Source organism: Triturus cristatus, chromosome 7 (assembly GCF_964204655.1).
Source record: "Triturus cristatus chromosome 7, aTriCri1.1, whole genome shotgun sequence".
Lineage (NCBI taxonomy): Eukaryota > Metazoa > Chordata > Amphibia > Caudata > Salamandridae > Triturus > Triturus cristatus.
Window position 1 is genome coordinate 531,074,139 of NC_140590.1, and position 24,806 is coordinate 531,098,944.

At 46.3% G+C, this 24,806-nt stretch overlaps 1 protein-coding gene across 1 annotated transcript in view; it reads left to right on the forward strand.

Annotated features, from left to right (window-relative positions):
* Positions 1-18,382, forward strand: part of ST6GALNAC2 (ST6 N-acetylgalactosaminide alpha-2,6-sialyltransferase 2) — a 237,284-nt gene extending 218,902 nt beyond the window's left edge. Inside the window, exons 7-10 of the mRNA XM_085616909.1 lie at positions 1,078-1,181; positions 14,405-14,488; positions 14,684-14,783; positions 15,689-18,382. Coding sequence (XP_085473035.1) covers positions 1,078-1,181; positions 14,405-14,488; positions 14,684-14,783; positions 15,689-15,856 — 456 coding nt within the window. The 3' untranslated portion in view covers positions 15,857-18,382. The remainder of the gene's footprint in view (positions 1-1,077; positions 1,182-14,404; positions 14,489-14,683; positions 14,784-15,688) is intronic.
* Positions 18,383-24,806: the final 6,424 nt, after the last annotated feature.

The following is a 24,806-nucleotide window of genomic DNA, read 5'->3' on the forward strand; positions in this document are numbered from 1 at the left end:
TTGCCTTCAACTTTCACTTCGCGTTCCTTCTGTGCACAATCACCACCCCACTCTTATCCATCCAACCTGCTGTCGAATTTTTACACACCATCCTTCTCCAGATGTGTCTTTACTGGCGGGAGAGTACACAACTGTCCTGTAAACCCAAAATGTTTCTTTTACCCCCTCCCTCCATGTCTGTCCACTACCTAGGACCACTGGCACATATTCCTTAACAAGGCAATCTTAGCTGATAGCGCATGGCACTCCTCTATTCATTATATAATTAACACATTTCACCTTGCTCTGCCCCAGCCATAGGCCACCCTCAAAGTAGCATATGATAAAGGGCCTCCAATGGTTGTTATTAGGATGTCTCTTCCCTTATGTAATGGATCACTGGCAAATCTACCATAGCCGTGGTTTATCAGCTCACTGCATCAGCATCGAACAATATCAGCCTGAAAAGTGGGGCCCGTGCATTATCACTCTGGTGACCTATTTGGGAAATTCATTAGCCACCTCTCATTCCTGTACACTGCTCCCTGAACTTCTTGCACATACATGCAAAATGTCCTTTCGTTTCCCAATGTATCCATCTGGGTGTCCTATACTTTTATTGTACTTTGCTTCTGCAACAGCAACGTAAGGTCAATGGCTGATGAGATTAACAAGCGTCTTTCTGCCTTTGATCTATCCTGGCCCTCTGACATTCCTATGGATGTCTGTTCTCTCCGAGAGACATGCCTTCAATTGCTGTCAATTGGCCCCATGTCGTGTGGGAAACCTTCAGCCAATCCAGTTGTGTTTAATCAATTGCAATCTGCATGTTGGGACTTGTGGGCCCGACATATAGTGGGGAGATATCAAATCATAACTCCCCCCTTTGATGATTGAGTAGCAAGGACTTGCTGATGATGTCACATGAGGTATGAGGACAATAGGAAGCCGTTTCTGTCCTCCCTCTTGCCCCCCCCTCCCCAGTTAGACCTCCTGCACCGCGTTCACTAGTACAAGGGATGATGGATCCCTCGCACTCGCTTCCTGATGAACTACATCCTATAGTTAATGGAATGTTCTTCTTTTAATTCCTCGCAGGACCTGCGCTACATATTCATCCCTTCTGACCTGAGAGATTACCTGATGTTGAAATCTGCCATTTTGGGCATTCAAGTTCCAGAAGGCAATGAAGCGGGTGACATGTGAGTAGCTTTAGCAGACTTGATGTGAATAGTTGCTATGTCATTAGCTTTTTCTGACTTCATTTGACTGTTCAAATAATACTAACATGCACAGATTAGCAAACTCCACTTGTATTTGCATTAATGCAATTGAAAGATATCTTATTATCTCCTTCCTGCTTTTTGTTGTTGTTTGCTATTGCCTTCCTTGCTCTGCTTAAAGCACTGACGCTTTGTACGAAAGATTAAAAAAAAAAAAAAACATCTTCCAGTCAAAGTACTCACTTGAAATCTCCTTAACTTAATGACTGCACTGGCTGTGTCAATGAAAGGTTTGTTAGATGTCTTAGACTTGCTGAAGGGGACTTCCAGCTCTGCTGGCTTTCCTGTTGCAATAATCTTAACCCTCCTCTGTACACTGCCTCATAATTTTGTATGTTTATATTATGGATGCCACTGGTATAAGAAGCACATCACACAAAGCAGCAGTACAGTTAAACACATTTTAGATTTAGAATCTATTCTTGAGCTTTTCAAACTTTCATTAAATGCTCACAGGATGTGTTGAATTTTATTACATCTTAATTTCTTATTTTACTTGCTATATGGCTGCATATGTTTATTAGAATGAAGTTACACCAGTATTTTTATTTGATCCCCATTTGGAGGCTACATGAGTCTACTGATTAAATAAATCTTACAACATACAAATTTAGGTTTGACCCACTTACTGGCAAAGTCATTGAGAAAGTGTTTTACGAGACGTCTGCATCTCAGTTGACCTCAGCTATGATATACTTTGTATAGATTGTTCTACTCTCCTTCATTTTTCACTTCTTCTAGTTGTGGCTGCAGAATGCTCCGTGGACAATTCATACTTCCAGTTCTTTACTTTCATTTTTTTTTTTTTTTAAATTAGTACATTTTGGGAGCTGTAGTCTTTGCGAAATGGAGCAAGTAGTAAGCATAGTAGTCTCTAGGTCTACTGTTTACCAATATTATTGGCCTAACGTATTAATAGATAAACTAATTGTCCACAACATCTTCTCTCACCTTCCCGGTGTCAAGCGCAATCGAACCTCGAAGAGCGCTATGACTTCTCCACTTTATACATAGTTGGACACATCATTTTGCCATGTTGGCACTTCTGGCTATTTGTTCTGGAAGCAGAAGCATAATGGGCTCATAAAAAACAATTGATGGATTTCGAATTTGTACATTTCCATTTTGATTTACATAGAGCTTCATAATTCGAGCCTTTTTAATTATGTACCTTCGGTACAAAGTCGAAGATAGGAGAGTTCTTTTAACTCTATTGATTGAGTCTATGATCTGAACAATGGAAGAAACTGAAGCTTCATTTTGTTGATTGTTGGAACATAAGGGGAGCATTATTTCATGAGTCCTATTCATATTAACAGAGATTGGCGCTATAAGGTGGACTTCACATATTCGTAGTTGGTCTGATATGCATTTAGGGAGGATCACTGAATTTCCATCATTACACCACCTTTGTTCAAGAAACAAGCTGGTGATCAACCAGCCCGCAGTCTACCAAAGCATCTTCAGTCATGAATGATTGATGACGCCTGAAAGAAAGTCATTGAAGCTCACTCTCATTAATAACATCTGATCGACGCTCCTCCCCATCCTGCACAGGTTGGGTTTGGGGTGCACTTTATTGGGCAGTGCGAAGAAGCTCCCTCTGTAACTGAGAACTTCATTTGGCAGTCCATGTAATCAGACACCTTTAACAAGCAAACCCATGTCTGAATGCCATGCAAACCACACAAAGTGGGGGGGAGGCACCATTGCTGAAAGACTGTGCATGAGATTGCTTAACCTGGCAGTCATACCCCATATCTAGCTGAGTAATACTCCGTGAAATTATAGTACTTTCTTTAAAGTAAAAAGACGAGCACTGGGATGGGCTGTGATTTATTCTGCGTGATATTTGATTGTTGAGTTTTGAGTCTCTGCCTCTCTGCACTACCTCCCCGAGAAACTTTTCATTTCTCGCCCTGGCTACCTTGACAGTAAAATGAGACAATGGTGTACTTGGCCTAGTATGGAGGATAGACACCGGTGGTTGTTTATATTCCCTTTTTATTTAATCGTGCATTCCCCAGTGTTACCGATTTCCAGGATGTTGTGTTGCTGTATTCATTTTCCTGTAGTATATTACTCTTGTATTGTGCATACTTTGAAGTGAGTGGCCACGCATGAGAGCTTTGGAGCGGAGGCTGAAGCCAGTGTGAGGTTCTAACTGTGCCTGGCAGTGGGTCATAAAGGGGTACAGAATGCATGCTCATCCAATCATTGGCTTCTCTGCAGAGCAATCTTCTTGTATTCCAGTTTGTGAAGGATGTGCACAGTTGTCAGAATTTTGACACAGTGAGAGTAAAAGAAAATGCAGTGCATACAATTGAGAGTATGTGTAGGACTTGGCCCTTTTTCCCTCAGTTGTTTTCATTTTTCGTGTTGCTACAGATTCAGGGAGCCATTTTAGCTACCCCTGAAACTTCTGTCTGAGGGCCTGGAGCACAAGATGGTGGCCACCTGTGACATCACCAGCATCCACTGGAACCTACCAGCACCTTCCAGAACATTCCAGGAGATTCCAGAACTCTGTGACAGTTGGAGACCGTTTAGAATGTTGGGAGGATAAGAGAGGCAGTTGGCAGTTGGAGCTGGCAGTTGGCACCTGACTGGTGAAGAGAGAGGAGCACAACAGTGAAGGAGGAAGGAGTGAAGCAGCAGGGGTGGAAACTTGTGCCTGGAGTGGGGTCCATAAACCCACCCTTGATACTTGTCCCTACTGATGGATCCCAGCCTATAGCCCTGTGTGGGAAGAAGACAGAAGAAACTTATCCTAAGGACCTGGACAGCAGGAACAGGCCTTAGAACCAAGAAAACAGCAAGATTCTGACCTGAGAACTGGTTTCCCTGGAGTCCGGCGTCGAGTAGCCTGAAGACCTGGAGCCCGAGGTGGAGAAGCGGCGCTGACTGAAGTAGCAGACGTCGTACCCGGAGCCGCCTGAGGTCGTGAGAGGGCGCCGACGGAGGTCGTGAGGAATACCAGAGGTCGAGGCGGAAGTGAACCGAGGTCGAGCGAGCGGCGTCATCGGAGGAGTGAAGTCCGCCCTCCGGAGTCGTCGGAGACCGAGGTAGAGGAGCACCGGAGGTCGGGAGTGAGGATCGCACTCCGGAGTCGCCCGGAGCCTGTGAGGAGGAGCACCGGAGGTCGGGGGTGAGGATCGCACCCCGGAGTCGCCGGAAGTCGACATCGAGGCCAGGCCGGCCGACGTCATCGGAGCCGAGAGCGCCATCGGACCGGAGCCGCCCGAAGTCGACATCGTGAAGAGACTGCCCGACGCCGTCGAATCGGAGGTCGAGATCGAACCGAGGCCACCGACATCGGACCGGAACCGCCTGCCGGCGTCGTCAAAGAACTGACATTGTGCCGAGGCCGCCGAGACCGAACCGGAACCGCCTCACGGCGTCGACACGACTCCAGCGGCGTCGGAACATCAGAAAAAGGGCAGTAAGTGGAGTAGAGGGCGCCTAAGGCCCTGTGGAGACCTGAGAGACTGCTCTAAGGGGCTAGGGAGGTGCTGAAACCAACCTGACTGTGCCTGGGGTGAACTGGGACTAACCTAGAGAGGTTGTGTGGAGAGAGAAAGCCAGGGCACTGGTATTCCCCCCTTTGATCTACCTCAGCTTAGGCCTCAGCCTTGTCCCAGCCAGGGAGTAGCCCCCCTCAAGCCTTCCACAACCCTACAAGCTGTGCCTGGGCCATATCAGCCCTTAAGAATTGAAGTGTCATCTGATTACATGAGTGTTGCTGTATACTTTTAATTATTTATTGGGGGTACTGTATTTATTGAATTTTTACCTATTTATTGCTGCACTATATTTATAGGTCCTCAGGACTTGTTGGTGTACAATATTTATTGGTACAGTATTTATTGCCTCAAAGTATTTAATTGTCTGTATATATTGCACTTGTATTTATGCCCTGTTATTTATGATCACCCCTATTTATTTCATCAAACAGCCAGTATTTATTTGACCTGCACTATTTAAATTTGTATATTGTGATTGTCTTATTTATTTTTCCAATCAGCAACTAAGAGAAAAAGATAAAGAAAGAATATTTTCATAATTTTTACGGTGTAGAGTCGTTTTTGGAACGGATGCACGCATGGTTATTGTATGGGTATATTGTATGCTTAGCACTGTGCCTGTTTCCTGACCACTCGAGCCAAGCTACCACAGTGTGTTCGGGGAGTCCACCACCACCCTGCGGAGTGGGAGTGGGCTGTTTCCAACAGTATGCTTTGTGTGTTTTGGGGAAGCGAAGTTGAGAAGATGCAAGGAAGTTCATTCTGGAGAGACTAAAAAGAGGGTGGTGAAGAGAAAAGAGACGTGGTTTAAGATATGTAGAGGGACGAGATGTGGAAAGAAAGGGTGGTGCATGTCTAAACGAATGAATATAACAGGAGTGATTGAGATACTCTAAAGACCACTACTCCTTCCACAGGACTCATTAACATGTAATTCAGTCTCAACAAATTTCAGAATTGAAACATTTTCAATGTTAATTATTTACACCAGAATTGTTGCTCATTCATCTTAAACAGCTAACAACCATTAATTAACAAAGCAATAGGCCTGGCTGGTTGTAGGTGTCTGTCAGATTTAATGTATTGCATTGCAGCATTTGTATAGCACCTACTATCACTATGTGAGGTGCTGAAGCCCTTGCCTATGTGGGTCGCATGCTCCACTGTGTAGGGTGTGTGTATGGAAAGAAGCTGTTTTAGTTTTGGTCCTATGTGGGAAGTGTTTCCAAGTCATGTGTGATGACCAGCGAGCTGTGGTTTTTGTGTTATGGGGCACATTGCATAGGATTGTATTGAATTATACAGCGTAAGAGACGGATGCAGATTTGTTTTTCAGCGTACTGGTAGCTTTGAACAGCTCTGAATGTCCATTTATGTTATTTTTTATGATACAGTGTGATTTTGTTTATAGCTGTAGTCCTGAGCTAGAATGGTTGAAGGGAGAGCGAAGTGGGGAGATCTGTCAGATGGGCATAGTTATTATCATCCCATATCTGAGTGTCATTGTGAGATGTAAAGACGATGTCGAGGGTATAGATATTTGGGACCTGCAGTACTGGACAAAATTAAAGTCCTCCAAATTGTCTAGCAGTGTGTGAAAGATGTCTTTATTTATTCCATGTGTGAAAATTTGATGTCTGTTTATTTGGCTGATCAGTGCTGGTGATGAACATCCCTGATAGCAGATAGGTCTTATGTGAATGCAAGAGGTATAAGTTACAATTTGTAGCTGATGTCTACATATTATGGTCTTAGTATTATTGTGGCCAAGAACTGTCATTTATGCAAGTACATAACTTTATAATGCTATAGTGAACTATAGGTCAGCCATTCTTAGCTTACCTGCATATCGAGCCATGTTGCTGGTTGGGTTGTTTCCAATCTATGGATTGTAAGCTGAGGATTGCACTGGAGGCTAGGTGTGTTTCTTGGCTCTGTTGCCCGAATGTGGAGTGGTGCAGGAAACAGCCATTGTTTTCAACTGTCTTCAGAGGTGTTTATGCTCCCGGGTGCTTCTAATGCTTGCTGCTAGTGATGGCGGCTTGTTGAGCCTAATCATTGAGTTATAGCTTGAGTCTAATTGGACAGTGTGCATGAAACCCATTTTTGAGTATACATTTCCACTTAGGATAGAAGGAGTAGGCTCAGAACAAAAATTGTCAAAGCCAATAAGTCCAGCTTTATATGTGTTGTATTAGAGCACTGGATACAGTAACGGAATGCTCAGAGAGGAACCAAAATATCAGTCAGGTGGGGATCTGTGGGAATCACAGAAATTTAGTTTGGGTGTTTAAGCCAGGCCCTTAATTACATAAGCCGTAACCATGTCCCTTTTAGAGACCATCCTCCCCTCCCCACCACGCACGCTCTTTTTGCATCCCACTTAAAGCTCTGGTTAATAGATAGTGGTTGTAGGTGGGTATTCCTTCTGAAATCACCTAATGAGGGCAGGTAAGTTCTGTGAAATGTTTTGAATTCAAAATTGATCTCTGAGTAGCACCGATTGCCCAGTGACCTTGTCTTGCTTCTTTCAATTCACAGATCTGGTTTACATTATTCCTTGCCTCCCAATTGCAGATTGCAAAACAGCAGTGACTGGTGTAATAAAATCACACCTTGATTATAGCCGCACTCTTTCTGTATGGGGACAAGTCCCAGGCGATCCAGAACTCAGCTGTTTGCTTTGTGTTAGGGTGTACAAGGTCGATCAAGTCACACCTTCTTAATACCCTGGGATTGGTCGCCATTTTCTACCGAGTTCACTTGAAGGGTGTGTGTACGAGCCATCAACAGTTATGGAACCAGCCTTCCTATTATAAAGGAAGATGTGCTCTATTGGATAGAAGGAGTCCCGCTACACTAGGGAATGACTTGGAGGAAGAGATTTGTGCATTTCGGTTCCTCCTCTCTGCACCAGCCCTCCCTCCTTTCTCACCTTTTGAAATCTAAGTTTCTGTTCAGAAAAGCTTCATAATTCTTACTCTACAGAGTATCGTTATTTGGTTGCTGTCAAGAATTCCTGTCATGCGAGGGGAGGAAAACGGTAACCAGCGAAAACGGACTACATCTCCCAGGATGCTTAGCGGTTGAGAGGTTATGTAAACAGGAGAGCTGTTACATAACTCGAGGAAAACACGCCCTTATGTAAACAGGAGAGCTGTTACATAAATCAAGGAAAACACGCCTTTATGTAAACAGGAGAGCTGTTACATAACTCAAGGAAAACACGCCCTATAAAGGGAGGAACCGGGAGGTACAACGCTGTCGGATATTGTGTTTACACCGACGTACCTGCTTAGTGAAGAGCAGTGTTCCGGTGTGGTGCTCCAGTAAGGCAAGAACGGAGGTAGGTCGAGTCGTTACTCCCTGGGCCGTGTCTTGCTCCATCGTCACCTGTGAAGGACCCGGAAGCTCTACCGGATAACCATTGAGCTTCGCTTTTTGACTCGGCTGAGTCAAAGCGCAGTGGCGCTTTTGCTGGTTGGAGTCGTAACTCCCAGCCCGACCAGAGATACAGGGACTGCCAGCTGTAACGCACACCAGGAGGTGTTTGCCGCGTTACAGACTCGGAAGTCCACAGGATCGATCGATCGATCGAGCGGCTGCTCTCGGTTCAGTCTTCTTTGCTTGTGATTGGGGTATCGGTGACGCATCACCAGGAGGTGACTCCGCGTCCCGGTGCAGTCTGAGGAAGAGGTTGAGCGGCTGCTCCCTTCAGGTAGAGACCCCGGCTGGGTGTTTCCCTGACTCCTCGATTCTCCCCAACACTCTTCGTGCCCCTCACAGCCTACCGATTGGCATTGTCGGCCATTTCATTTCTGCCCTCTGTTGGCATACGCCGGGATCGGCGTATATGCAGAGGACGGCTAGGACCATCCGTGCTGTGGGCTGGTAACGTACTTAGCCTGGAGGATTCCAGTGACTATAACCTTTGTTTATTCCTTGTATTATTTTTGCCTTCATTAAAATAACTAAACCTTCACAAGTGGTTGCGTTCTCATTATCGTGTCTGTTAAACGATCCTGAGACGTTCAGGGCGTTACAAAATATCCGACACTAATAACACTAACTGTCTCCCGGTCGATAACAGACATGGCAACACTTGATGATGTGCTGGCTGCTTTAGCGACCGTACAAATTGAATTGGCTGCCTCCAGGCAAGAAACAGCCGATGTAAAGGCCAGACTGGATGCTATCCAATTGGACCCGCTCACGCCCAGCACCTCCCTCACGAACCAGACCCCTGCGGTAGTAGTGGAAATGCCGGTAGCCGTCCCCTTGGCAACACCAGAGAGGTACAGTGGGGATCCTAACACAGTGCAGGTATTCCTCACACAAGTGGCGCTACATTTATCGTGCAAACCAAGGGCGTTCCCCACGAGTCAGGCTCGTGTGGCTTTCCTTATATCCTATTTGGCTGGAAACGCGGCACAATGGGCCGTACCTCTGGTGAGCAGGGACGACCCCATCTTATGTGATTGGGGTGCTTTTCGCGAGGAATTCCTGAAAGTCTTCGACAGAAGGGCTGACTCGTACACGGCAGACCGTGAAATGCTTGAGTTGAGACAGGGATCCAACGACCTGGTGCAGTATCTCAACGCGTTCCGAAGGCTGGTTGCGGAAACCAAGTGGCCTGTTGCTAAACAGACGGCGCTCTTCCATCACGGGCTGTGCGATGAGCTCAAGGACGCCGTGGCTCATATTGACCCACAACCCAAGACATGTGAGGGCCTTATCAACCTGGTATTACGGCTGGAACATAGGCTAAGTGAAAGAAAGGGGGATCATGGGAGAAAAGGAAAATCCCTTCCATCCTATGTGACAGTGGGAAGTCCTGAAACTACCACCGCATCCAAGGGAGAACCATGGACATCGGCGCAATACGAGCGAGCCTCACAGCCACGGAGAAAGAGTCACGCCGTAAACAAGGATTGTGCCTATATTGTGGCAAAAAAGGCCACTACGTACGTGAATGCCCTGCCAAACCGAAGACGTCACGTTATCGGGCCAACCGGTCGGTAACAGCCGTGGTGGACGTACCGGCGGAAAACTAGAGGACTCCCAGACCAAAGAAGGGGCATCTCGGAGTCACTCATCCATCCCTTCACTTTCCAACTCGGTCACTAATGGACAACGACACCTGTTTCTCACGGTGCACGTGGGAGTGCATGACCAGTGGATACCCGTTGTGGCCATGGTGGATTCAGGGGCCACTGGCATGTTTATGGACCACAACGAGGCATGCAGGCTAGGGCCAGTGCTTCTTCCCAAAGCTGTACCCGAAGACGTCTATGCTGTAGACGGAAGGCGATTGGTGACGGGGCCCATCGGGCAGCACACGGGGGTCCTTCCGATGAGATGTGGGAGGAACCATTTGGAACAAATCGATTTTAACATCATCCGAGCGCCCCAATATGGCGTCATATTGGGATTGCCGTGGCTACAGAAACACAACCCCTCTGTGGATTGGCCAACACATCGCATCGAACTGACGTCACCGTATTGCATCCTGCATTGTGGAATAAGAACGGAATCCCTTGACGCAGATGAGAGCGGGAGTCAGACGGTGGCTACAGCGGCAGAAAAAGATGTGGCTCTCCCCCAGGCTTATCACAGTTTTGAGGATGTATTTGATGAGGTGAAGGCGGAAGTGCTACCACCACATAGACAGTTTGACTGCCAGATCGACCTGGTGCCAGGGGCCAGCGTTCCCAGCGGCAGGCTGTATGCCCTGACGGAGCCTGAAAACGTGCATCTCCGGGGGTACCTGGATAAACTCCTCAAGCTAGGATTCATCCGCCCGTCCAAGTCTCCGGCCGCCTCGCCACTCTTCTTCATCCCGAAGGCTAATGGGGAGCTGAGAGCCTGTGTGGACTTTAGGGCATTGAATGCGATAACCGTAAAGAATCGGTACCCCTTGCCTCTCATCAGTGTACTTCTGGAACAGGTCAAGAAAGCTCGTATCTACACCAAGTTGGATTTGAAAGGGGCATACCATCTGGTGCGCATGAGGGACGGAGACGAGTGGAAGACCGCCTTTAAGACCAGGTTCGGCCTTTTTGAGTACCTAGTCATGCCGTTCGGTCTGTGCAACGCCCCGGCAGCCTTTCAGTACTTTTTGAATGAGGTATTCAGAGAGGAGATGGATATCTACGTGGTCGTATATATCGACGACATCCTCATCTATTCGTCCAGTGTGGAGGAGCACGTACACCACGTCAAAGCTGTGCTCCAAAAGCTGAGGGAAAACATGCTGTTTTGTAAACTCAGCAAGTGTGACTTCCACGTCACATCCGTGGAATTCCTCGGAGTGATGCTGAGTCCAGAGGGACAGGAGATGGCAGAACGAAAGATCAAGGCGGTGAAAGAATGGCCGGTGCCCCAAAGCGTGAAGGACGTCCAAAGTTTCATTGGCTTCGCCAACTTTTACAGGCGGTTTATAGATGGATTTTCAGGATTGGTGGCCCCAATCACACAGCTACTGAGGAAGTCCAAGGAGTTTGTCTGGTCCCCTGAAGCGAACAAAGCCTTTGAGGCCCTGAAAAGCGCCTTTGGTAAGGCGCCAGTGTTGGCTCACCCCGATCCGGATCTCCCCTACGTGGTGGAAGCGGACGCATCGGATGTGGCGCTGGGGGCTATCTTGTCCCAACGCAACCACGACACAGGGGTGCTTCATCCCGTTGCGTACATGTCCCGCAAACTCAACGACGCCGAACGCAACTACCATATTGCGGAGAAGGAGCTTCTCGCAATCAAGGACGCCTTCACCGAATGGAGGCATTGGTTGATGGGGGCAAGACATGTGGTATCGGTGTACACGGACCATCGGAACCTACAGTTCATGACGGCCACAAGACACCTTTCTCCCAGACAGCTGCGGTGGATGATCTTCTTTGCGGGGTTCAACTTCCGCATCACATATCGGCCGGGGACGGAAAACCGGAAGGCGGACGCTCTGTCCCGTCAATCTGCAGTTAAGGAACCATTGCCTGCGACCGAGCATTCCATCATTTCCCCGAGGATGGTATTGGGGGTTATCCAACCGGATACTTTCCTGAGGGGAATAAAGAGAGGGATCAGGTCATTCGCATGGCGGAGGTGGCTCCTCAGTCACAGAGAATGGCAGCTGAAGGACGGGATACCCCTGAAGGGCAGGTGCCTATTGATACCCACGCCTAGGCTAAGGAAACAAGCATTCATCTGGTGCCATTACTCTCCATGCGCAGGTCATTTGGGCTTTGAAAAAACGGTGGCTAGCATGGGACGGCATTTCTGGTGGCCAACCATGAGAGTGGATGTCAGGAGGTGGGGACAGGAGTGTCCTACGTGTGCTACCATGAAGGCCGACCATGGCCGAACCCAAGGGCTCTTGCATCCACTTCCGACCCCGGATAGACCATGGGATAGCATATCACTGGACTTCGTGGTGGGCCTACCGGTAGACCAGGGGATGACGGCAATACTGGTGGTGGTGGATTACTTGACGAAAATGGGGCACTTCATCCCCTGCAAGAGAGTCCCTACGGCCGGGGAATTGGCGTCACTACTCCTAAAGAATGTGGTACGACTGCATGGATTACCTGGGGTGATCGTGTCGGACCGGGGGTCGCAGTTTACTGCGCAATTCTGGAAGACTTGGTGCACTGCGCTGCATGTTAAGACCGCCCTGTCCACCAGCTACCACCCTCAAACGGACGGCCAAACCGAGCGCCTGAACCAAACGCTCAAACAGTATCTGCGATGTTTTGTGGACCAGGGCAGGGAAGAATGGGTCGACTTGCTATGGGTTGCAGAGATAGCCTATAACAACGCCACTCACAGCTCCACACAGGCATCTCCGTTCTATAGCAACTATGGCCAACATCCCAGGTTCTTGCCATTTCTACATCCGTTCAGAGAGGACAGGATTCCCGCCACAGCGGACAGGGTGGCACACATAAAAGACACGTTGATGCGCTCAAGGGCTGTCCTAATAGAGGCCAAGAGAAGATACAAGGCTGCGGCAGACAGGAAGAGAAGGCCCGGGCCACTGTACCGCACTGGAGACTACGTCTGGATATCCACAAGAAACATGAGGTTTCGAAAGAACAGTGTGTTCCATCCCAAGTACATGGGCCCCTATCGAATTACCAAGTGTATGGGTCCCGTGACCGTGAAGGTGTGCTTGCCCCAGTCATTGCGGATACACCCTGTCTTTCATGTATCATTGCTCAAACCAGCGCCCTCCAAGCCGTCTGGGACACCTAGGCCGGTATGCGTGGAGTCGGAGGTGGAGTATGAAGTGTCGGGCATACGGGCGTCCAAATGGCGCAGGGGGAAGCTGTGGTACCTGGTTGCGTGGAAAGGCTATGGCCCGGAGGAGCAGTCATGGGAACCGGCTGAAGGGGTTCATGCTCCGCGCTTGGTCTCCTTGTTCCATCGGCGTTTTCCTGCCCGCGCTGGACCCGTGGGGAGCCGCTGAGAGGGAGGATGTACTGTCAAGAATTCCTGTCATGCGAGGGGAGGAAAACGGTAACCATCGAAAACGGACTACATCTCCCAGGATGCTTAGCGGTTGAGAGGTTATGTAAACAGGAGAGCTGTTACATAAATCAAGGAAAACACGGCCTTATGTAAACAGGAGAGCTGTTACATAACTCAAGGAAAACACGCCCTATAAAGGGAGGAACCGGGAGGTACAACGCTGTCGGATATTGTGTTTACACCGACGTACCTGCTTAGTGAAGAGCAGTGTTCCGGAGTGGTGCTCCAGTAAGGCAAGAACGGAGGTAGGTCGAGTCGTTACTCCCTGGGCCGTGTCTTGCCCCATCGTCACCTGTGAAGGACCCGGAAGCTCTACCGGATAACCATTGAGCTTCGCTTTTTGACTCGGCTGAGTCAAAGCGCAGTGGCGCTTTTGCTGGTTGGAGTCGTAACTCCCAGCCCGACCAGAGATACAGGGACTGCCAGCTGTAACGCACACCAGGAGGTGTTTGCCGCGTTACAGACTCGGAAGTCCACAGGATCGATCGATCGAGCGGCTGCTCTCGGTTCAGTCTTCTTTGCTTGTGATTGGGGTATCGGTGACGCATCACCAGGAGGTGACTCCGCGTCCCGGTGCAGTCTGAGGAAGAGGTTGAGCGGCTGCTCCCTTCAGGTAGAGACCCCGGCTGGGTGTTTCCCTGACTCCTCGATTCTCCCCAACACTCTTCGTGCCCCTCACAGCCTACCGATTGGCATTGTCGGCCATTTCATTTCTGCCCTCTGTTGGCATACGCCGGGATCGGCGTATATGCAGAGGACGGCTAGGACCATCCGTGCTGTGGGCTGGTAACGTACTTAGCCTGGAGGATTCCAGTGACTATAACCTTTGTTTATTCCTTGTATTATTTTTGCCTTCATTAAAATAACTAAACCTTCACAAGTGGTTGCGTTCTCATTATCGTGTCTGTTAAACGATCCTGAGACGTTCAGGGCGTTGCAGTTGCTCAGTATTTTATATATAAGCGCCTGGATACCAATGGGTGTGGGGGGAGCCACTCTTTAAAAGTCCAATATAACATGACAAAAAGTATAACATGACATAACTATTTGGCTGAACACCAAATTCTGAAGCTTTCTTCTCTGCTCTGCTCACAGGCCGCAGAGCTACTTTGGACCAGAAGCCTCTGCTCACAAGTTTAAAATCCTGCATCCAGACTTTATAAAATATCTCACTGACAGGTAACAGTCTTTCTTCTGTCTCCCTCTGGTATCTCCCCTTGCAATTTTCCATCCCTCCTTTGCCACTTGCACACACTGTATGCATTTCCCTTTCTACTTTTCCTTCAGTCCTCCTTGAATGTAATCTGGTTTTTCAATCTTTGTTAAAAAAAAATGTTTTCCCCACTTCCTCTGACCCATTTTCCATCCTTTCAGGTTTTTGAAATCTAACTTGCTGAAATCCCAGTACGCCAACCTGTACATGCCTAGCACAGGGGCTCTGATGCTTCTGACTGCACTCCATACCTGTGACCAGGTGAGGTTACTGTGTCTATTTTAATACCCTGCCTGCACACCACAGTTTATATCTACAGTGGGTAAAATATATACATGAAATGGTCTCGGTCAACCCGGATATAGCACTGGCTGTGTCTGTTGGATCTATAAATAAAGCTTTCATTTTGACTGTCTCTTTGTGGGGAAGTCAGATGCATCTTCTCCCTCGCAACACAAAGTCAAAGCCATATAGTTGTCAATAGAAGCTCCTACCAACATATCCCAGCCCAGCTGTGTGCAGCTGACAACCATGCATCCTCCTGGAATAACATGATGGGCGAAGTCCTGCAGCCCACTCCTCCAGACACTAAATCATGTACAGTAACTATATTACACACTTTTATACAATAGAACACCACAGGGATCTTCCAATAAAACCACAGAGACTATCATTGACCACAATAGACAACAGACCCATTCTCATACAGACTGGACACACAGCTATGTATTGTCTGAGTGAGAGAGAAAACTCATAACCACATAGCACGGCATGCTCTGAACTACCAAGAGCCCTACGAGGCCATAGAATTAGGCATCAGCATGCAATATGAATGCTGATGACAAGTATGCTAGACGTAGCGCTCTTTATCCTATAGTATGGGCAGTCAAAGTACGATAGGCTAAAAAGGGGGGTAAATTATTAACATTAAGTTTCAATGCACTTAGTATGTGATCATATCTGCCCCAATTAATGGCCCTATCCTTTACCACAGATCAGTGAACCCAACTTATTTTACTTGCCATGTTAATGGGGCGCAAATATGTGGTTGAAAAACAGATCATAGGTAAATGTTCGAGATTAGCGAAGGACTGCGAGTTGTTTTGGGGTAGAGCATCAGCATACCTCCAAGAACAGTATTCATGAACACGATTTTCTCTCCTCAGGTCAGCGCCTACGGATTCATCACAGACAACTACAAGGATTTCTCTGACCACTATTACGAGCCTGTGAAGAAACCCCTGCAGTTTTATGCTAATCACGATATGCTGCTTGAGTCTGTTCTGTGGAAATCCTTGCACCAGCGTGGTCTTCTGCGGCTGTTCCATAGATAGCGGTGGCTTTTGTGGACCCTCCTCTCCTCCCAATACCAGAGCCGGCTTCTACTCTCACCAAAGCTAACCACAGAGCGGGAATGAAGACCGCCTACATTGAGGGAGTGACAGGCCTCGTGCTGGGTGGAGAGGGGCACAGAACATTAGATGCTCCCACTTCGGAAGCCACAGATGGGTCCTTGACCCGTGCCACAGTCCACTCTTATCCCTTCGTGATCTTGCCATACTATGATGCATTCCTCTGAAAAGGGCTTTTCCTTCGGGCATGGTTCAGCTTGGCAACGAGGAGAGGGGCACTCATGATGTACAATATTTCTTAACAAAAGTGTTGTTAACATGGTTAACTATAACAGAATGACGCAAACTCCCCTTGTCGAGATGCTCAGGATGAATATCCTGTCTTTGCAGGGTGGAGAGTTTGCCAGTATTCCGTTTTCATAAACACTACACCAGGATAGAGAAACTCCCGACAAAGGCCACTTGAATGTAAGGACGAGTCTTAACACCTCGATCTCTGACCACAGAAAATAGCCAGAACGTGCACTGTTGAAAATACCGGGCCATCTAGTTACAGAACATTAATCGACACCCACCAAGAATGAACCAGTTGGCAAGAGATCAGGCAGAACCGGATGGTGATTAGAACTTTGCTTATGTAGAGTGTGACATTGATTGATTGATTGATTGATTGATTGATTGATTGATTGAGTACAGCAAGTATGACAGGTCTACAAGAAGTAACCTTCCCCCTGCCCCTCCCCCTTTTATAAACATTTGAAACCAGTAGCCGATCAGCATTTATTAGGATGGCAACCCCTCCTTTCGTAGGCAACTGAGTTTCAAAGAAACTAGCATGTTTCAAAGAATAGAAATAATGTCTTTGCATCCTTCAAGGGAGAAAGTTAACCTACAAAATATTGGTGCACTCTTAAAGGTCACACTTTAATATAAATGAGGATCGTTAATTTATTTTCACTCCCTTTAGGTCTTCATACACTTCATACAACTTACTAGTAAGTCTCGATCAAGCTGTGTGCGACATCATTGTCAACTTTGAACAATCTCTGCCACTTCCATGGGCCTAGCTGTGTGCTGATGGCCCGTGATGTATAAGAAAGGCACACAACAGGGAGTGTCGGCACACAGCATGAAAACGGTGACCCCTATTTCTCCAATTTGAACTTTGAACCACCAAAGTCAAAACACTTTTTAAACGTCATTTTTATATGCAAAGTAGAGTTTTTACAAGAATTTTTAACATGGTGGAAAAAACCTCTGCTTGATTAAAGGAAAGAAATAATTTGATCAGATCCAAAAGGGATCTTAGAATAGTTCTTCCTTGGCCTGATGGCATGTGCTGGGCACCCATTCACCGCCTCGTCATGGTGCCTTATAAGCTTGCATTGATTGTTGGACTGGTTCAACTGGCTCCTTAGCTTTTTAATTCCTTCCCACTAAAATGTTGCATCCCCTCACCAGGAGAAAGAAACAGTCGCAAAAATGTTATGGATGGAGTTCTTGAATTAATCTCATCCTCCGGGAATTGTTTGGGGCCACGTTCCAGTCCAACACTCTTTCGCACAATGTCCCCTTAGACTGGAACCAAACTTATGCAAATCCGACTTGGTCCCGCTCCAATGGGATCAGTCCAGCCCTAGGTTGTTCTGTCTAGAATGGAGGGCAAAAAACAATGGACTGGGATGTGACCCAACTAAATTCAAGTGACTGGCATTAATTCAGACATTCTGCCCGTCAGCTAGTTGATTTAGTGCAATGCCATAAGTGCAGCAGTTACCCCTCACTGTACTGCTGGAAATAAGCTGCACCATACTAAACAAAAGTCTATAAAGTCCAAAACCGGTATTGGGTTGCTTGAGTCCCTGTTCAAAATGGATTTGGCCTAGCAGTTTGAGATGGATTATTCATATCTGAGCAGAACCAAGGCTGATTTCCATAGAGCTGAGTTCTGTCAGAGGCGACATGATGGGCATAAACACAATAGCGTGGATGCAGCTGAGCAATTACTTGTGGCTAAGAATAACCCAAGAATTCCACCCATCTCTTTTTTGTATTCTCCAGTTGTAAGAGGGCATTTTATGGACCATAAGATTAAAACGTTCAACCGATCAATAGACGTGATCCTGTTTTTAATAGTTCAGAGGCTAACATAAGAATTCCCATTTCTTTGCGACACTTGCTTTTGGCTAATCACAAGAACAGTCAGAGATCACTTTGTATCATTTATTTATATAATTCACATGTCATACAGAACCTCCAGGGACATTTATAAGGTCAGAGAATGGCGAGAATAAACGTAAAGGTCTATGCTCCACATCCTGTTTCACAAGAATTTACCTTTTTGAGGGCTTTTGGCTCAAGGAACATCCGGGGACAGTACTTCCCGATGACTGCTGTTCTGGTAGAGGTCATCCCTTGCATTTCACATTTCTTGGTGTTAATGAACTGACAATGAAATGTTTTATTCTTTTAAACTGCATAACAATCAAATAAAATAATTTTACACAATGTTTCATCTTATTAGCTTTAAACTCAGTACCAAAGATGATTGAATTTTGCTGGCAGATACTAGTTTATGACAATTTGACCAAGCTGAATGCGAGATTATCCTCTAATCAGATTAAGGTTTGCTGCAGGGCTCAAAGTCCATGCCGGGTGTAATTTCGTCTGGTGTGGGTCCCATGTCCTGAAAAGTGATTTCTGATGCATTCATCATCTGGCCCACAGTCATGTGATCTTGTTGGGTGATGCCATGATTCGGCTGATTGGTGGTTTTGAAACCGAAAAAGCCCGACTTGTTTTGTCCAGACAGTCTTGGAATGTATAATACTGCTCTTAAAGACTTAAAGAGAAAGGAAAATCCTTCACAGTCAAATAATATGCTGATAAACTGAGTTCCCAAACCAAACTGAATACCGTTCCAGAGTGAAATGGCAGATTTGTGATCTTGCCAGCAAGATTCTCCACTCTCTGGTTGTAAACCGAATGAAAGACTTTCAAGTTCTTGTTAGAAGGCCTGGCCTTGCTTCGTGATCTACATAGATCCCTGAGGCAACCACAGAGTGGAGGTTTTACAAACATCTTCAATGGAACAGGTTGTTCAAAACTGAGCTATTCCCTTTTGTTATTAGAGGTAAACCCAATTTGATTTCCTTCTTGACCTTTGTAGTACTAGGCAAAATCTTTCAACGACTGACAAAGTAAAAAAGAAGATGGGCTCCTGCTACGACTTCAGTGTGGTATTTGATGTTCTGGTAGTGACAGTAATATGGAGGGGACACGTCTATGACCTCCCGCTGGCACATCCGCCTCCACCCAGAATATTTAAACCTTAAGAAAGCCAGCCCGAGACCCTTTTTTGTTGTTTGGTAAAATATATCAAAATCTCAGGCCAAATTTGATTACATAATTAAAACTTGCAACATTTAAAAAATGTACACAACACTTTTCTTAACAAGGTTATAACAGATTATTTTCTCGTACATAGTAAGCTAGACGTCAAGTTACATACAACGCCATACATCTTTGTGCATAAACAATCTTTGTTATGAATTCTTAGCTTGCCCGTCCCCCTGGAAGATCTGACCGTTCTGAGCCCTCTATAGCCCTATCGTAGATCAGGAAAAGGACAAACGCTCTTATGCAAACCCCTGCCCTCTTCACTTGTGCCCGAGTCCCGCTCACCCAAGAACAAAACCTTACCTGGGGTACCCCTCGCCACCCACCGGATTGCAAGACAGAGCAACCAGGCCATGTGTTGGCCCCCTAGCACAGACCGCATCCTCTAACCACCCCAAAGTGCCACTGTCCCTTAGCACATTTGCACATGCGTGGGATGGTGAGTAAGGGCAATGACAGCGACCAACCTAAACCCCTGCAAAGTTGCAGCTTCTTTACCATTTGCTGCAAGCACCCCCTTTGAGATCCATGTGACACTGGTGATCTCTGTGCCTTAAGTGCCCTGGGGACCTGAACTGTCACTGCCAACCATGAATTCACCACAGACCAGCATGCTTCACCTACCATCTGGCCTCACCCCCGGCCCAGCACAAGCATCGGGAGATATTAACCGGCCAATGAAAGAAATTATGCACAGATGTTGTCCTGCAGCCAAAGAATCCTTTCAGGGAGAAAGAGCCTTCCTCCTTTGCTGCGTCCTGACATAGTCAACTTCAGAAGACTGGAGACTTTTTTGCTGCTGCTCAGGTGCTGTGCGGTATTGTTAAGAGACCGAGCAGTAGTGCTCCGCACCACAACAGTCTTGTCACTTTGTGAGAACAGGCAAAGGCTACCTCCAGAAAAGGCTTAGCAAGCCATAAAAACCTCAAACTCGAAGAGGCTCCAGCGCCCATCTTCATTAGATCATTCCCTTCCAAATGCAATACCAACAAAACCGAGGGCGGGAGCCCCCTTTATTCAGTTTCTTCCACAACCGCCCTCAAATTGTTGACACAAATCTCCTTTGCCATACCACCTCATAATTAGCCTGGCATGCTTCGCTTAGCTACATTGCAGCTTGTGAACCCTCATTATGTATGGATGGGAGGCTACACATCAAGACCCTGTGAAGAGACATGGGCCAGATGTGCGACCATTTCATTTTGCTCTAATTCCGATTTTTTTTGCAACTCACAAAATGAAATGTACTAATGTGTCTCAGACACATTTAACGATTCCCAATGGGGTCCCAATGAGGGTCGCAACTGACCTGCCTCATCAATATTTATGAGGCAGGTCGCAATTTGCAACCCATTGGCAATGGCCTGCAATCACAGCAGACCACCATGTTTATGATTGCTTTTTAAATAAAGCAATTTTTGTTTAAATGCAGCCTGTTTTCCTTAAAGGAAAACCAGATGCATTCAAAAAAGAAAAATCAAAAGCTGCCTTTTCATTTTTTGATTTTTTTCTTTTTTTTTTAGGGTGGGCAGTGCTCCGTGGGACCACTTCCTGCTCTTAAATAATGTTGGCGCCCACATTCACAAAGGAGAAGGGGTCCCTTAGGGACTCCTTCCTGTTTGCAAATGGGTTACACCTCCTTCACAGAATTGATAAAATATGAATCTTTTGCGACAGCATTCCAGTTGCAAAACATTCATACATGCCCCTACAACTTGGTATTAGGAACAGACACCCTTGGCATGCCCCTTACTCATACTGATTTGCAAACCCTATTTTGCGAGTTGGTAATAGATTATTGACTCGCAAAATAGGCTTAATATAGGCTGGATGCCGTTTTAGTAGCCGCAAATGGCCCGATTCTCTGTTTGCGACCGCTAAAATCAGTCGTACATGTGCCCCTTAGTGCCTAATTCACAGACAAGAACATATGGGAAGAAAACATTGTTTGTTACTAAAGGGCTGAAGGCTAATTGCAAAGATGAAGATACTGCCTGCAACTCCCCCATGCTCCCCACCCTTTGTACCATCTGCTCCTCCATACTAGAGGTAGCAGCAGATGTGGCTGCTCCAATGCAAAACAAATGGACCTGGAAGTGACTATCCCTCAAACAGGAAGTGACAGCTAACTGAAGGTGCTCCCAAATACAGGATCAAAATGATCTGCTTGGCCCAAGATGGCTGCCACATGTAGCGCTCCTGTATCCACGTCGTAAAACAGAACACTGAAAGGAGTCAGCCATTATTATTAAGGAGACCAGGAGGTAGCAGCAGAGGTAAGAAGATGGGAACGTGAATGGTCAATGGTGGTAGCCACACTCCATAATAAGGCAGCGTAAATTGCGAAACGTTGACCTCCAAATAATCATTACGGAAGGCAAAATTGTTTAGTCTATGCAATAAAACAGCAATAATAATAATACATCATAGGGAATTACCACCAAATCTATCTATTAGGGTAAAGATACTGTCAAGCACAAGGCCATGCAACGTTCAGTAAGAAGACTTACTAGTAATCTGCCTCCTTTGAAGTTCAAGAAACAATATTTTAAGTATTAAATCGAAGACAGGCTAACACGGGGACTGTTAAAAAGGAATTGGGGGTTAAGCTCTGGCTCTCGTTCCAGGAGGGACACTTCTTTATTGACTTTTGAACAGAGAAATCAGACTGGCATGGTAAATTTTAAGAAAAACAGGCTATACTGTGCAGAGATACATTAATACGTCCACTCGCACTAATGGGAAAATCTGCTCCATCACGATATTAGCTTTCAAGACCATCTATATTATACATCTTTAATGAGACAACTCTGCCATAAACTAACTGAATAGCCTATGGCACCACACTAATAAAAACAGCTTACTTGAAAACGTACCAACTAGTGGAAATCTTCCAAGGACATAAGCCGGAAGAGAAACACTTAACTCACTGCTCCGTCCTAGAGGAACATCAGACAGACCCTCTCTCCATCCTAGAGGAACATCAGACAGACCCTCCAGGATATCGTGATTTGCAAAATAATCGCGAAGTCGGCACTTTTGTAAAAGGGCCACGCTTTTTACAGGAGTGCCCACGAAATCATGGCTGGGCGGCAGACAAACACCCGTCTCCTGAGGAGATATGACACTTCACCCCGTCTAGACCCTTACTTATCGAAGATCAGAGAAGGCAAGTGCCCACCGTAGCAGGGAGGCGACAGCTGTCTCTCTGCCTTCAGCAGACCAGCGATCCCTCTGTGCCACCCCACACTGGTGGCATATGTGACCCTTTACAGGTGGCAGGTTTGATGCAGGTCAGGATATATTCTCGGCGTATCACACATGGCTGGCACCCGGATGAAAATGCAATTTCCAGAGTAAGACAGGCTTACATTAGTTATGGGCTGTAAACCGGGGCCCAATGGAGCCAGACTGATTGCCAAGGAGGGTGGGACGTGAATGACAACTCGGAGAGGGGCCTCCGTGTCTGCGGGATGGCAGGCAGTCACCTCCGGTGCCAGACTCAGAAACTACAAATGAGGGACCGGACAGACATTGTAATCAATCTCTTGATAGTTCAGTGGGTTGCACAAATGCTGCTGATAGCTGTGAGTCAACAGCAAGTGACAGGTGTAGTTCTGGATGAGTCTTATCTAACCACTGAAATGAACACTCAAATTGGGGCATCCACAGAGCCTTCACACTTATAGCAGTAGATGCTGTAGGCGTAGTTCAGTATTCATTTGTAGAACCTACGATCGAATTAAGAAACCTCTCTCATTACCTCCCACACAGCAAATGATGTGCATGGTCCTAAAAATGAAGGTTCCATACCAAGTCAAGAATAGCTTTGGTTAACAGAGTGGTATATCACCATGATGAAATGCCACCCAATGCACTGAAAACTTTAAAGGGGCCGCTAAGTGCAGAGACAACACCGCTCTCTCTCTCCATCCCTGCCCCACTAACCATCACATAGCCATTCCCTAATGTTGCTTTCTTTAATGATGTCACAACAGAACTCAAAGCCCAAGGTGACATCATCCACGGATGGCCACTTTAACTATGAGAATGGGAGAACCATGGTGGTCAGCAGTCCCCAGCCACAAAGGTTACCATCCGGCAGTGCTGTTTTTCCAGCCAAGGACACACTGCATGCTGGGATTGGTAGTTTCACTTTTCCTCTCTGTAAGTATGGGCCTAAGTCTAGGCCTAAGATACCAGGATGGTTAGTGCAGAGAATGCTCAAGGCCCTCCCCATTGGTTGGGGTCAGTGGCAGCTTTGAACGCTTCGTGTGTAATTGGATACCTTGTGCTTGGCAGGGACAATGTTTGGCAGGGACAGTGCTTGCCCCCCATTCTGGTTTGCAGCTCTATAGGTGGAAAACATTTATGCCTTAATTTGTCCCATTTTTTTTAAATGAAAGGGTGATGGAGAGGTCTAGTTCCCAAGCTAGTTAAATTGAAGATTTTGGTCTTTCAGAGATAGGAGTAGATAAAAGTTTGTATATCAAGGAAGCTTTAGGATTCGAGTCATGAGAGATGTCGTGTAAAGGAGTTAAGGGAATAAATGGAGTATTGTTAGCAGAAAAGGTTTTGATTGAAAGAAATTATTGACGTTCCTGTGATAAGTTCGAATATTGAGATGAGCAAGAAGAACGTAAATCATAACATTCTTGTATTGTATTAAAAGGTATAACAGAGTTATGGGATTCAAGTTGGTGGACATTTTGAATATTCTTCTCTTTCCAATGTTTGAAGTAGAAAGATGTATTGCAAAACTTACATTTACTGTACCAAATAGAAGAGGCAAGGAAGGCTTGATGAAAGTTAGAACCGTCAGTAAACCGTGAATGTAACCGGTGCTGAGAGTATTTTAAAATAGGATGCTTAGATATAAAAGTGCAATTGGACATAAAACAAATGTCATAAAAAGAAATGTTGTGTAATAACGTTCAAAATTAATCCAGCTAGATATCGGAGCATCGTGGTATTGTCTGTTCAGTGCATACACTTGTCTGATTAAAAAAGAAGTGTGATATAACTTAAAATTAGGAAATCGTACACCCCCTTTGTTTTTTGGTTTGGTTAATTCAGTAAAAGCAATACGAGCAGGTTTGTTATTCCAGATGGAATTGATATGGTTAAAATAGTAATTGAATATTTTAAAGGGTAACATAGAAAGCAGGAATGAAATGAGCGGTACAGTCATCATTTTAATGGTGTCCAATCTACCCCACCAGGATAAGTATAGGGGGACCATGATGAGAGTACGTTTTGAATCCTAATTTTCAAAGCACTAAAGTTATGGATAAGAGTTTGAGGAATGGTAGGAGAAAAACATACACCAAGGTATTTAATTTTAGATGGACACCATTTAAAGTTGGTGTCAGAATGTTAGAAGGCGACCTCAGAGGGGCCCGGAGGGGGCCCTGACTGCCCTGAGACCCACCCTCGAGGTATCGTAGCCAGGCACTGGCGGGAGACTCCTCAGGGGATGAACCTCGTATCTAGGATCGCACACTCGGCACCACACGACAGAGAGACACCACAC